This window comes from Penicillium hordei (assembly GCF_028827395.1).
Source record: "Penicillium hordei strain IBT 12815 chromosome Unknown utg000003l_segment0_segment0, whole genome shotgun sequence".
Lineage (NCBI taxonomy): Eukaryota > Fungi > Ascomycota > Eurotiomycetes > Eurotiales > Aspergillaceae > Penicillium > Penicillium hordei.
The window spans coordinates 242,751-255,509 of NW_026623144.1; the positions used below are offsets into that span (position 1 = coordinate 242,751).

At 47.8% G+C, this 12,759-nt stretch overlaps 5 protein-coding genes across 5 annotated transcripts; 2 read left to right on the top strand and 3 right to left on the bottom strand.

Annotated features, from left to right (window-relative positions):
* Positions 1–141: 141 nt before the first annotated feature.
* Positions 142–1,976, bottom strand: N7537_005328 (DUF4048 domain-containing protein; the record flags this gene model as incomplete). Its single annotated transcript, XM_056896385.1, has 2 exons — positions 142–346; positions 415–1,976. The coding sequence occupies 2 exons, from the start codon at positions 1,974–1,976 to the stop codon at positions 142–144; spliced, it is 1,767 nt and encodes a 588-aa protein (XP_056752170.1).
* A 41-nt stretch (positions 1,977–2,017) lies between these two features.
* N7537_005329 (uncharacterized protein) lies at positions 2,018–2,815 on the bottom strand (the record flags this gene model as incomplete). Its single annotated transcript, XM_056896386.1, is given in 3 exon segments — positions 2,018–2,136; positions 2,589–2,648; positions 2,668–2,815. The coding sequence occupies 3 exon segments, from the start codon at positions 2,813–2,815 to the stop codon at positions 2,018–2,020; spliced, it is 327 nt and encodes a 108-aa protein (XP_056752171.1).
* Positions 2,816–3,264: 449 nt separating this feature from the next.
* On the top strand, positions 3,265–4,753 carry N7537_005330 (uncharacterized protein; the record flags this gene model as incomplete). Its single annotated transcript, XM_056896387.1, has 4 exons — positions 3,265–3,626; positions 3,682–3,980; positions 4,038–4,267; positions 4,319–4,753. 4 exons carry the CDS (start codon positions 3,265–3,267, stop codon positions 4,751–4,753), a joined length of 1,326 nt encoding a protein of 441 aa, XP_056752172.1.
* A 985-nt stretch (positions 4,754–5,738) lies between these two features.
* On the bottom strand, positions 5,739–8,069 carry N7537_005331 (uncharacterized protein; the record flags this gene model as incomplete). The annotated part of the gene is made up of 4 exons (XM_056896388.1): positions 5,739–6,451; positions 6,508–6,895; positions 7,586–7,928; positions 7,981–8,069. 4 exons carry the CDS (start codon positions 8,067–8,069, stop codon positions 5,739–5,741), a joined length of 1,533 nt encoding a protein of 510 aa, XP_056752173.1.
* A 2,481-nt stretch (positions 8,070–10,550) lies between these two features.
* N7537_005332 (uncharacterized protein) lies at positions 10,551–12,200 on the top strand (the record flags this gene model as incomplete). The annotated part of the gene is made up of 1 exon (XM_056896389.1): positions 10,551–12,200. One exon carries the CDS (start codon positions 10,551–10,553, stop codon positions 12,198–12,200), a length of 1,650 nt encoding a protein of 549 aa, XP_056752174.1.
* Between the last annotated feature and the right edge of the window lie 559 nt (positions 12,201–12,759).

Sequence of the window (12,759 nt, forward strand, 5' to 3'; positions counted from 1 at the left end):
AAAGGGAAGGCAGTGTATCGACAAGAGAAGAAGCAACGCTCTCGTATGGTATAGTTCGAAGGTCGTAGCCCTACGTAATCCCGTAGATAGGGCCGAAGAAGAGGTAGCAAGTATATACATGGAGGGAAAGAAAGAACCCTATTAGTCCTTCTTGCTGTCCTTGCGAGTAAGCGAAGGAGAGGCAGTTCGTTCAGGAGTAGGCGACAGCGAGCGCTCCCATTCTGCCATCAAATTTGACGCAGTACGTTGAAGCTTCGAAGGAGCCAGCTTGGTAATTGCAGGCCAGGGAATGCTTTCAGAGACACTAGGATCAAGTGCAGATGAAGCCGGATTCAAATCACCAAAGCTAGGAAGGAGCGTGGTCAGCGCATAACGAGGTTGTCATAGATGAAATCAGAAAAGGTCGAACGGTACCTAGCGCTAGTTCGAGGGCTGCTACCCTGTGTGGTGGGTGATTGGTCATGTTTGGATGCAACTGTTGATCGGCTCGACGAGGGCGTATGCGTCTTCTGCGCGGATAGGGGCGTGTCCCAGCTATCCCAGTTGTCGAGATCTTCATCCTGCGCATCGATTGAATTACTGGAGCGGTGGTCGCGGTGTTCGGCTTCGGTCGCCGCGTTTCGGTTGGCGGCTTTGTTGTCGGAAGGGGTGCGCGGAGCGTTCGGAGACTTCTGAGCGGGTGTATCAATGCCGAATTCGTTCCAGAAAGATGTGGAAATTTCCGCCGGCTTGGTGTCTTTACCAGTTTTTGTCTCGGCCGCTGGCCCCCTCCCCCGCGAAGACGATGACGACGACGACCGTGATAGCTTGCCGTCCGCTAGCAACCGTTCCCGACTTCGGGATCCTGCCAACGAATCCCGCTTTCGACCATTTGGTGGTGCCAATGAGTTAGATGGTGAGGTTCGTGTCTGTGTTCCGCTGATTCCTTCCTCGCCCACCGTAGCTTGTCGGATATCCTCCAAAAATGTCCAGAGACCCTCACGGAGATCAGACGCCATTTGCTTGCCTGTGCGCATCAGGGCCTCCCGCGAGGGGGGAGGAAGGGTCTTCTGCCACTGTGCGAGTAGATGTTCTGGTACCTGGCTCTCGTCGAGTTGTGCACTCATCAGAGCTGCATTATTGCGGTCGACAGATGGTAATGTCGCAGACCGCGGAGTGCGACCCACACGCTCACTGGCAGCATCTGAGAATCCTGGTTCTCCGCGGGAAGAAATGCTGGGACCTGAGACTGGCGACAAGAGAGACAAAGTCCGTGTATGTGTGCCGTGAAACACTCGCCGACCATTACTCCCAATCTTGGTTCCTGGTGCAGCAGCGGCAGCACGCACGCTAGACCGTCGGTCTAGATCTCGGCTCATCCGTTCTTGTGACACTGTGGAGCTCGTAACCGAGCTCATACTCTGTTCCCGGCCATGTGAACTCGGAACCTCCGGTGTTGAGAAATCGGGCGAGCGGAGGGGTACAAGTGGCTCCGCGTGGTTGATTTCCGCCCGCTTCCTAGACTTTTCAGATAGTGCCCATTGTTTCTTAATTGTCACTAGGTCTGCTTCGGCCCGAGTGAGCTCCTCGCGAAGCTCCATGACCTTCCGCTCCTGCGAGGCGATAGCCCGCAGAAAGTCATAGCCATCGTCCGGGACGTCAAATGCCATAGGTGTTCCCGGAGGCTGAGCGGGGGAGGGGCGGGTTGAGGGCTGTGTGATTGGGGTTATGGGGCCGGGTGAGGTGACGTTATCGAGTGTCCCAGTTTCGTTCAGATTGATGGGGAAGTTTAAGGTGAGTCGTTTGGCATGACGGGCCGTCTTGACACGAGGTAGTGAAGAAATTCTTTTCTGAGCGAGAGAGGATGAGCGTGAGAGATTGGAGAAGTCGGAAGCTGAGTCCGGTTGTGGCACGGTGGAATTCGTGGAATTCGTGGAATTCTGGTTATCCGGAATTGGACCATGGAGAAGGTTCTCCGCTCCCGGAAGACTCTCCATTGTGGGCCAGCCAGTAGGAGAGATCAAAGTTTTTCAAAAATTCATAGAAACAACAAAACAAGAACAATAACAATAACAGAGGAGAGTTGAGAAAGGGAGAAAATAATAGCTCCGAGTCTCCTGAGTCCAGCCCACAACGGGTCCCACACGAGTCCACGGGCTGTGTTTCAGGGGGGAATTTAATATTAGCGTATTAATCTTGGCATCAGTCTGTATAGTTTGGGTATAGATCTACATCGGAACATTTTGTATGTACAATGTATACCATTTCAACAGATGAGGGCCGTGCTTCAATGGTGATTTAAGCACAGAGTATATCAGTAATTAAACTGACGGTAAAGTCCGAGTTCATGAATGAGCTGGCTATGAAACTGATATCGAGGTTATATTGAAGTTACATAGTACAAATAAGGAAATCCATAGAATTGGAAAGAACAACAGGGCGCTTTGTTTTGGTTCAAGGCAAGTGCAGTTGAGTCACGAGATGGACAGATTAGGAAAGTAGACAAATCCCCATTCTAGGAAGGTACGTGTTGCTGGGGATATAAAAAGGCACCCCCCTTCTCCCTCTTCTCTTCTTCTTCTCTTCCTCTCCTCGACCCTCTCGACCACCATCTCCCCATAGCCCCCATGAGACAGCGCAGGTGGAGGGACCCGTAGCAACCAGGGTGCCTATGCATGAGACATCAACATTGTTGAGGCCAATGCAGCTCCACACCCAAATCAAACCGGGCTTTCTCGTGCGAGTTCTTTGACAAGTGGCTAAGCGTTTGGGCATTATAGCCGCTTGACAAGTCCCACGGAATACATTGGGGGTGTTTAATCGCATCCTCTTCCATTGTACATCTAGTTACCCAAATATATTCCAACTTCTACCTGGGTAGTTCCATGTCTAGAGAGATCAGTGTACAGCTGGTGGCTTCATGTGGCAGATCAAGCCTGGGTTCAGCCTACGGAGGCACGTCGCTGTGGGATCTCGAATGTTGTGGGGTCTCTGGGTAGAAGGCAACCTCGGGAGGTGCTGATAGCCAATGTCGTTTAAGCTTATTTTTAGCGGCTGCACACTAAGAATTGGCGCGACGATTGTTTACTTCTCCAATCACTGTGAAGATGGTCCCCTTTGCTTCGAAAAAGTGAAGTCCATACCCATCTAGTGTTAAGGAAGTGATAAAAAGAAAAAGGCCGAGATATAAATAGACCTCGGGAATATGCAGGGGTGACCCATCATCCGTCATTCAACCGCACCTACTCCGCCAAGCGCGAATTCACCAACAACCGCGTCTTCGTCATGAAATGGAGAGTGAGTGCTCTACGTATTCGCTTCAATGCTGGAATTATTCAAAGATGGGGGGTCTCTTCCCAACTTTCCATTTCCGCGTACCGACTGATCTCCCCCTTTGACCGAAAAACAACCTGGTCGCGTCGATGCTCATCACAATGGACGTCCAACCCGAGAGTTTTCCCAGTCTTTGACCTCGGGCTACTGGACTCATCTATCAAGATTGAAGAAGAGCTGGCGGTGGGATATGAGCCTAACGAGACACACACGTATCCCGCCGAGGAGGAAGAAGCCCTGAACGACAGGTACCGAATCATGCACAAAATCGGCTATGGGCCCACGGCGACTGTTTGGTATGCCGTTGATCTACTGTGAGTATTTTATCGGAGCTGGAACGATACTGCTCTAATTCTCAGTAAACGACAGGGAGCCTAGAATGGTTGTTTTGAAGATCTATGTTGTGGACCATATGCTCAAGACCTATGGGCGGGTCCACCCACCAAAATTGTACCAGCAAAGCGAATGCCCTCTTCACGAAGTTAGCGATCGATTTACCATCAAGGGTCCTCGTGGTCCTCATATTTGTGTTGTTCACGAGGCACCCTCACTAGACACAGAACAGATGCACGCTGGAGACAAGATGGATCTCGAGTCGATGAGGTCTACAATGAAACAAATGCTGGTTATGATGGATTTTCTACATACTGATTGCTATCTTACTGCCCGTATCTTCCCTTGCAACCTCATTGTTTTTGAATGACGGATGACTGATTCCAGAGTAGGCATAATGCCAAACGAAACATTCAACGTTGATTCTGATAGACGAGTTGCTGGCCCCAGCAATGACGAGATTATCACCCCAATGATACTCCCAGGCGATGGTGTTCCCCTTCGTTTGGATTTCCCAGACGATGACATGTCCAGTATCGAGGAAAAACACTGTAGGCCTCCTGAACAGGTCCTGAAATCGAAATCGGATCATAGGGCAGACATTTGGGCTACTGCTGTAGTTGTGAGTACTTTATTCTGAGTCAGCAGAACCATGCTTACATATTTTATCTAGGCATGGAATTACACCAGTTCCCAAGGGCTTATCGACGGACGAAACTCGGACGGGGCCTTTGATGACCGGGTCCATATCGCAGAGCTGGTTTCTCTACTTGGCCCGCCTCCACCAGAGTTCCGCGAGAAGATGCGACTAGGCTCCATGTTTTGGGACGAAGACGGGAATTGGACAGGCCAAGCTCCTGTGCCAGATCGAAGCTTCGAGTGCCTAGCCGCTGGCAATGTCGACGGGGGGATGTGGAAGGCTTCTTGCAGTGGATGCGAAAAGCGCTACAATGGGATCCTGATCATCGACCCACGGCTCTGGGGCTCTTGCGTCATGAGTGGATGTCCAGGAAGACGAGGAATGCGGAGGGAGAGGGTAAGGATGTGTCCGACGAGAGTATCCAAGTCTAAATTTTCCATCCTGTATGCCATCTGTGGCCCTGTATAAGTACATGTACATATTATAGAAGCTCCACTCAGTCAAACTCCACTCAATCAGAGGCCTGTTGGACTATAAGTTGAAAAAGAAAAAGTTGTTTGTTAGAATCCCATATTCAACACCAGAAATTGGCTTTCTAAATAATTTAATTACCCTAAAACCTTCGACGTATCCCACTCAGTAGACCTCGATTGACAGTACTCCCATGTGAAAAAATGACCTTTTTGGTGTAAAGATGGAGAGCGGCAAGCCAATCTCGCTCTTTCAGACCCAAGGTCGCACCCATCACCCCAATACACTGGGTTCTTCGATCTCCTCGCTAGCTCCGCCAACAAATCCCTGATGTGATGGCCTCACATTCTAGCTAATACCGGATTTCTGATTTCTGTACCTTCTCCAGTCTCTTGTTATACAACTTCAGCTCGCCCAGCTTCTTGTCTAGAAGTTCTCCCGGCTCCTTCTGATCAAAAGCCCTAGTGATCTGTCCTTCTCCTCCTCTTCATCAAAGACGCGCTTGAACATCTCAAAATGTTTGAAATGGCGCTTTGCTATCTCTGGAGGTTGCTATCTCGTCAGGCTCTTCGTCTATAACACCCCAATACCCTCAATGAATTCAATCAATATAGATGGCCGAGTCCAAAGGGATTGGCCGTGGCAAGACCCCAAGTATGGACTTTTGGAGCCGGTATAATGGTCTTCTTTCAGATCAAATCAATAGCCTCTATTTCCATAGCCACTTTCTCGTCGGCGTAATCAGAAGAAACACCGCTAACGAGAGGCAAACAAAGCAAATATGCCGTTCCATCCTCAGAGTACTTAAGAATGAAAGAGAGAGCCATCTCGCACGGCCTGGAATCGGGTTTCTATGTACACAAAGCCGGCATGTCTACTACATGATACAATATGCCAAGGGAAACCGTTTGATTTAGAGGTCTCCACCATTGGCTAACAAAGAACCTTGGAAGTCTTTCAGCCAGACTATAGATAGATAAATTTACATTGATCTTAGAGTATCCTCAACGTGCATAACTTCTTCACGTTGGTTTTGTTTCGACTCATGGTCGAGTGCTCTCTCTTCATCCCTGAATTTGTCTTTCCCCATTCTCCATGCTAGATGAACACCCTTGAATGCATCTTCAACTTCCTCTAAGGTCCTCCCTGACGTCTCAGGAAAAAAGAAGAAGACGTGAAGGGTCATGGCGAAGGAGAACACGGCAAAGATAATATATGTCGTCCAAGTGATGTTGATGAAAGCGGGCGGAATGAAATAGCTCAAAGCAAAATTGAATGCCCAATTACTGGCTGTAGATAAGGCAGCGACCTTTCCTCGCAGACGTAAGGGGGAAAGTTCTGATGGATACACCCATTCAATAGGGCCCCATGTTGGGGCGAAAGAGGCCACAATGAGATAGGAGCAAGCAATCACAACCTTGGCGGGAGATCCTGTGATCAACCAACTCACTTCAGCAATATGGTTCAGACCACCTAGGGGAGCCGGGGCACCATAGCCTCCCATCAGGCCTGCACATATGGTCCACCAGATGGTAAGAGAAATACTACCTCCTATGAGCAATGGACGACGCCCGATCCGGTCCATGAGGAGAAGTGCGGGTATTGTCATAACCACGTTGATCACAGAGCTGATGGATGAGGCCACCAAGTTGGAATTGCCACTGAGGCCGGCCATTCCAAATATATATGTAATATCTAAAGCTTTTAGTGATACTTCTACCACATTGGGCACTGGACAGGATGGAACTTACAATAAAGAATAGCATTTATTCCAGTTAGTTGACACCATATTTGGACGAAGACGACGATATGAGTCCGCCAAATCATATGCGGCCGGAAAAGATCAAAGTAAGTATTATCGGACTTGTTGCGCTCTAATTCGCAAGCATCTTTGAGCTGTTGGATCTCCATCTGAATAAATTCGTCATCGAGGTTGTTGTTAGCATGAATAGAAGTGATAATGTGACAGCATTCATCCCAGCGATCTTTCTTTGCCAACCATCTCGGAGACTCAGGCGTAAACAATAACTCCGCTACGTGGTCAACTTCATGCACCGAACAGGTCTCCTCCAGCAGTTTCAACACGTTGGGATCGAGGAGGACGACGACGACGAACCGACAGGCCTCGCGGCAATGGAGCTAGGTGTGGAAGACGATGGGTACTAGCCAATGACGACAAATGATGCTGTGAAACGAGAACTCAGCCAGAGTCGACAAGCATGCCAGTTGAATGGCCAGAACAACATCACCATCAATTGAAACTGAGGCAGGGGAGGGTACAGAGAAAGAGAGAGAGAGAGAGCGAAGTGGGGGTTGGAAGGTGGAGGGTGCACTCCACAACTATCATTATATGTTAATTTCTTATGTATGGGTTGGGATGGGTTTGGATTTATGGGGCTACGGGTTACAGGAATGGGCTGATTCCGCACTCTTTACGATCAGTATCTGTATACTCTATGGGATGCACTATGTGGTTCCAGCTTGGCGTTTGGCTCCGAGTTCTTGCTTCAGTTGGATGAAGCGCCTGCATAGTCATACGCAACTAGTTAGACTGCAACAGGTTAATTGAACTTTGATTGATTGATTGATTGATTGAGCGTAAACAATAACCCGAAGAAGAGGCCAATCCCGGGGATCATCTGAAGACCCCAAGGCAGCCGGAAAGCCACAGGTCCCGCCAGGAAGGATGAGCTGTAGGATATATAGAACATGATCAAAACACCCCAGGTGATAGCCCATTGCTGAGCACCCATTACTAGACCCCTTAGATGTGGAGGCGCAAGCTCTCCAACATATACAGGAACTTGCGCTGAACATATCCCGACACACAAGCCGTTGATGAATCGACCCACGATTAACATAGCAATGTTCTGAGAGGCGGAACAGAGTGTGCTTCCGATAATCCTGGTTGTGCATGATGTCAGTTGCTTTCGGCTCAGCTGGTCGGAGCATAACCAACCATATGATAGCTCCCATTTGAATAGCTGATTTTCGGCCGAATATATCAGTCACGAAGCCCGAGATCAATGCCCCAATAAAAGAGCCTCCAGACATGGAGGCTGTGATTCCACCTTGGATTGTAGCATCTGGGCCCGAACAGTGGGTTGCGTTATTGAATGGCGGCCCATTAGGTCCCTGATTGAAATAGCATCTATATTGGTTCGTAGGGAGGCTGCATTGATTAGAAAACGCTTGTCTTTTTCTCCCCAAGGAAAATAACTCACATGGCAGACATCGAAGACAGATCAAAGCCAAATAGCGAGCCTCCAATCACAGCGATGGCCGTGATAACATAAATATTGGTAATCATCATTATAGCGAAGGACAAAGAGTCCACAGGTGTAGTAACGGTGGAAAGATATCAAAATGATCGTACAACTATGCGAGGACGATATAAATCCTCCGTAATATAATTAATTCTCACTATAACCTCATTGCCTGTGATTAGGGCTCGGTTTGCCATAATCCATCTTTAGCCGTCTACTGCCCTACTATACCTCCCCATACGTTAAGCTTATTCCTTCATATTTTTGACTTTTGAATTTCAAATTGTCGAACTTAGATGGATACATATGGCTGGCTTTAGACGGAAATTCCTAAGGATAGTGTTTCTGCTACTCCGTACTCATGTTGGTATCTAGTGCGATCTACAGCCAGAACGAACAGAAGGTTCTAGTATGACTTCACTGCCCTTGAGCGCCGAATAACAGTTCGGATATCGGGCCATAAACCTGCAGAATCCCTGGTGGTGAGACCATTTGGCTATCAAATTTAGTAACTTGGAGAATAAGCTGTTATACATATCATCTGGACTTCAGTAGGCCAGAATAACAGCATCAATTCTCTTTACCGTAGCCATAGCGGGTCATAAGGCACCTACATGTGTTGCTAATCAACTGTGTTTCACTCGTATATTGTTCGCTTGGCAGTGAGATTTGGCTATAGATGGCTTAAGCCTGGCTCGCTATGCATGAGAGATGATGGGTTCACACCGCGTGCTAGATTTCTAGATGGACGTAGAGCGTAGAGCGTCTTCGCTCTCCACTCTAGACAACTTTACCTCACTCTTCTCTCGGTTCATCCTTCCGGCCAGAGAATACTTGCCTTATTTACTTTCTCCCTTGTTTTCCCCGGAGTTTCGACTTGCATGCTAATTTCATCCAATGAAAGGTCATTACAGGTCGCAGAAGAGGATTGTAATTGGGGTTTCTTCCGCTCAAGGAGTTAAGTCAAGAATGACCACAACACCGTGATGAGCTTGGATTAAAGCGTGCCAAAAAAAAAAAAAATAGAAAAATAGAAAATCATCCTCGACAGGGTGTCATTCTTAGCTTGAGACAGCTCTTCTCAGGAGACCCACACAGTCAGGCTTTTCAGAGTCTTATATAGGTGGCCAATTCTGAACCCAGTGTGTTAATATTCGTGTACAGGTCCTTAACTCCAACTACCATCATCCACAGTCAGCGGAACACCGAGTTTTAGGCTGATGCGGCTTATTATACTAATATCGTCCCCTTTACATATAACCAACGAATCAGCTTTCAGATCCACTTGGTTTCAGAGCATCATTGGTCTAGTGGTAGAATTCGTCGTTGCCATCGACGAGGCCCGTGTTCGATTCACGGATGATGCACTTTTTTGGTTTTTATTTCTTAGCTTTAGCCCTTGACTAGATCGTGGTCTGCAGGCCGAACGGAGAATTTCTTTTGAACGTCCTGTGAAGAGATTTCTTATGGTGATATTGTTCAACTAGGGTTCAATTTCAGACCAGACAGGTTTGAAGTCAATTGAATAAGCTCTGGAGTGTTACTCCATACAGCCACAGACAATGATCAAGTTCATTCATCATCATTATCATCAAGGTACCGGCTCATTTTCTTATAACGAGCAACGCCCTTGGGCCTAAGGAACTGATACCACTTTCAGTAATGCGCCGACATATCTATATAATCCTTTGACCACAACCCAAGATCGACCATGCGCTGTTCTTCCCAGATCGCGAATCCATAGCGAATACACGCCTCGAATGAGGGGATGAATACCCTGGATCCCTCGAGTTCGTTCTAAACTGTAGCAGAAGGTGCTGTATGTGGGTACCCGGGGGGAGATAAGCAATGAACCATACAATTAGCAGGGTAACCAACTAGCTTGTTCATAGGTCAGCGATGTACCGTAGTTATCAAACCCCGTTGGATGTGAACTATAGGGCCAAAAGGTGAGACATTGGAAGACATAGGTCCACTATGAATGCTTGCCTTTCACCTCGTTTGGTCAAAGTCACCGAGTGAGTTATTGTTATTAGCCTTGACGTGGCTGTTGTTTACCCTATGGCTCTATTCATCTTTAGAAGCAACTCTATCCTGGTTTTGCAGTTACACAGACTGACGCAAAAATCCAAGAACAGCCTATTTTTCAGAAAGCGATAATTTTTCAATCCCGGTCTTATGAATATCATCCGGATCCAAGCGGAAGACGGATTCCACGGCCTCCTGTTGCTCCACAATGAAGGATCCGTACCGGCCTATATGTCCGCGTCTGTCTATACCATGTTCCTGCTGCGGTGCAGTCGTGGCCCAGTCATTGAAATGGTCGCAGCGACGCCCTCGAAGGAGGGATCTTCACAGACTGCCGGAGCAGAAATCAGTTTCACCTCTATAATCTCTTCAATTCCTTGTCAAACTCTATTTTACATGACCCACTCCTTTTGCGGTTAGCTCTCTCGCTAGGGGATAGGGGCAGGTTATTATGTTTCGTGATTTACTTTTATTTTTGAAGCCCATAAGCGATTTTCAAAATGACTACCGAGTCTGTCCCCCATGCACCTCTTCACGGAAAGCAAACCCTTGCACTCTACTTGGCCTGGGTGAAGGCATGGTGCTCGGTTCCAGAAGATCCCCTGGTCAACCAACGGACAGCTGATATGACGCTTGAAGATGTCTGTAACATTTTCGGCGAATCGGATACGAAATTTCCACCTCTTGCGACGCTTGAAAGTGCGGTAATAGTGTTTCGTGAAGAATTCGCACGAGGTAGAGTTACGCTAGGCGGCAAGCGGCCACCCTTGAGCAATCAGATTAACCTCCTATCTGAGGATTATAATCCGAAAACATCCTGCGAATGCAATGGGATCGGTCTCTCTTCTGCCCCCTCCAACATCAGCTTTGAGACCCTTTCCCAAAATTGCCGGTGCAATGCGATTAAAAATATGTTGGAGCTAGTCCGTCTTATAGGTCGTGAGCAAGACCAATGGAATGGACATGGGATCCTCACCCAGGAAGGTCTAGAGAATGCTGCGGTCGAGCTGGCGTTATCAAACACCGAATGGCAAAAGCCTACAGAGACTTGCCCAGGTCGTGAAACATCTATCCCGGATGTACGTGCCCCCGATCGCCGACCAAGTCCACAGTGCGATACCGCGCCAGATGCTCATCATGAGATGTACCCAACGTTTGAGCGAGTTAAGCTCTGCACTGACGCCAAGTACTATTACTCGATCGCTTGTGGGGGAAGTCTTTGTGACGAGGGTATATCGAGAGCTCTCGCAGATATGGGAAATGATATTTTGATTGCCGATTACTGCGAGGCTGCGAACGAAGAGACTATAGCTCTGCTTCAAAAAACCGGGGCCGCAGCTGTGTCTTTTCTTCGACTGTGCAATATGGTTGGCTATATAGCAGACTGGCAGTTTGAACTTGTGGCTGCTAGCGTGTTACATTTCCGAGCTACCGGTTATTACCGAGACCACGCAATGTCTCGACTACCGCGAGGCCTCTTTGGATCTAGACAGACGGGAAACACTGTTCATCGGCATATAGACCTTGGTTTTATGGTAGGCATAGTGTGCTCCTCCCTTGGAACTGGAGAGAAGCTTGATAGACTTGTCTACTTCAACCTCGTCGAGGCCTGTGCCTTGCTCAACGATCTCGTCGACTTCCGGAGCGATACTACCAGAGGACAACGCGAAAATGTTGTGTTGAGGAGTATTCGCAAATCCGTGTGTCAAAGCTTGAATGATCAAATGCGCAAATGCATTGGAAAAGTACTGCTGAACGTGCAAAATTGCAAAACATCAGCACTGGTCGTTATGGCTTTCTGCAACTGGTGTATAATGGCTTCTCACCATAAAGTCTTCGAGTTGCTTCAAGGAGTGACGGTCAGCGCAAAAAGTCCACCTTGCAAATACCATGGTCTAGAAGCATATGACCAACTTCTTAAAGCTCTTGTTCCATTTGGGACATTAAGCGAACATGGCCCTCGTCTTGACATGACACGTGCAGAACTTGACAAACTGTATTGTTTGTATCGGGAGGACTCCGAAACTCATATTGCTTGGCTAGCCGACTGCACACGGCTTTTATTGAATCCTACTTATTTTCGGCCGATTGTTGATCCTGTACATTACGAGTGGGAAGGACCGGTTGGAGACTTGCTCTACTGCCCATGATACGAGGTCGACTTAGTCAGATAAGCTAGGCAGTCATATTTTCTTTCTCTTTTCCATTCCTCTTGGCACAATAGCAAAATCAGCCTCTCGGAAGAAGATATTTGTGGTACATACGCCGAGTCTTTGGACCAGGGCTCTCCGTACCTTGGCTGGTCCGATGGGCTAAAGAGCGGACCAAGAGCAATAAGACTTCGAGGAGAAATTTATAAAACAGGAGTGAGATAGTTAGCGAGAGCAGAACGGAAGAGAACTTTAGGGTACTAGACTAGGATGAACCTGGTAAGATAGTAGGGATCACAGTATTAGTATAGAATATAGAAAAGAGCACGTGAAGACATAGCCACGTGAGGGACAAGTACCAGACCAATTAAATGAGAGAAGCGCTTGGCGCGAAATTTGGCTGTTTATCTCGCAGCTAAGATAGCGTTTTTTATAGGATGAATTCTATATTTAGGTAACGAATTCGAGTCTTAACCAGGCTCTTGCGTCTGTTAGCTAGTCGAAACAGGTGGCTTGATAAAGAGTAAAGGAACAAAATGTCGATTTACGAGAACTTTAT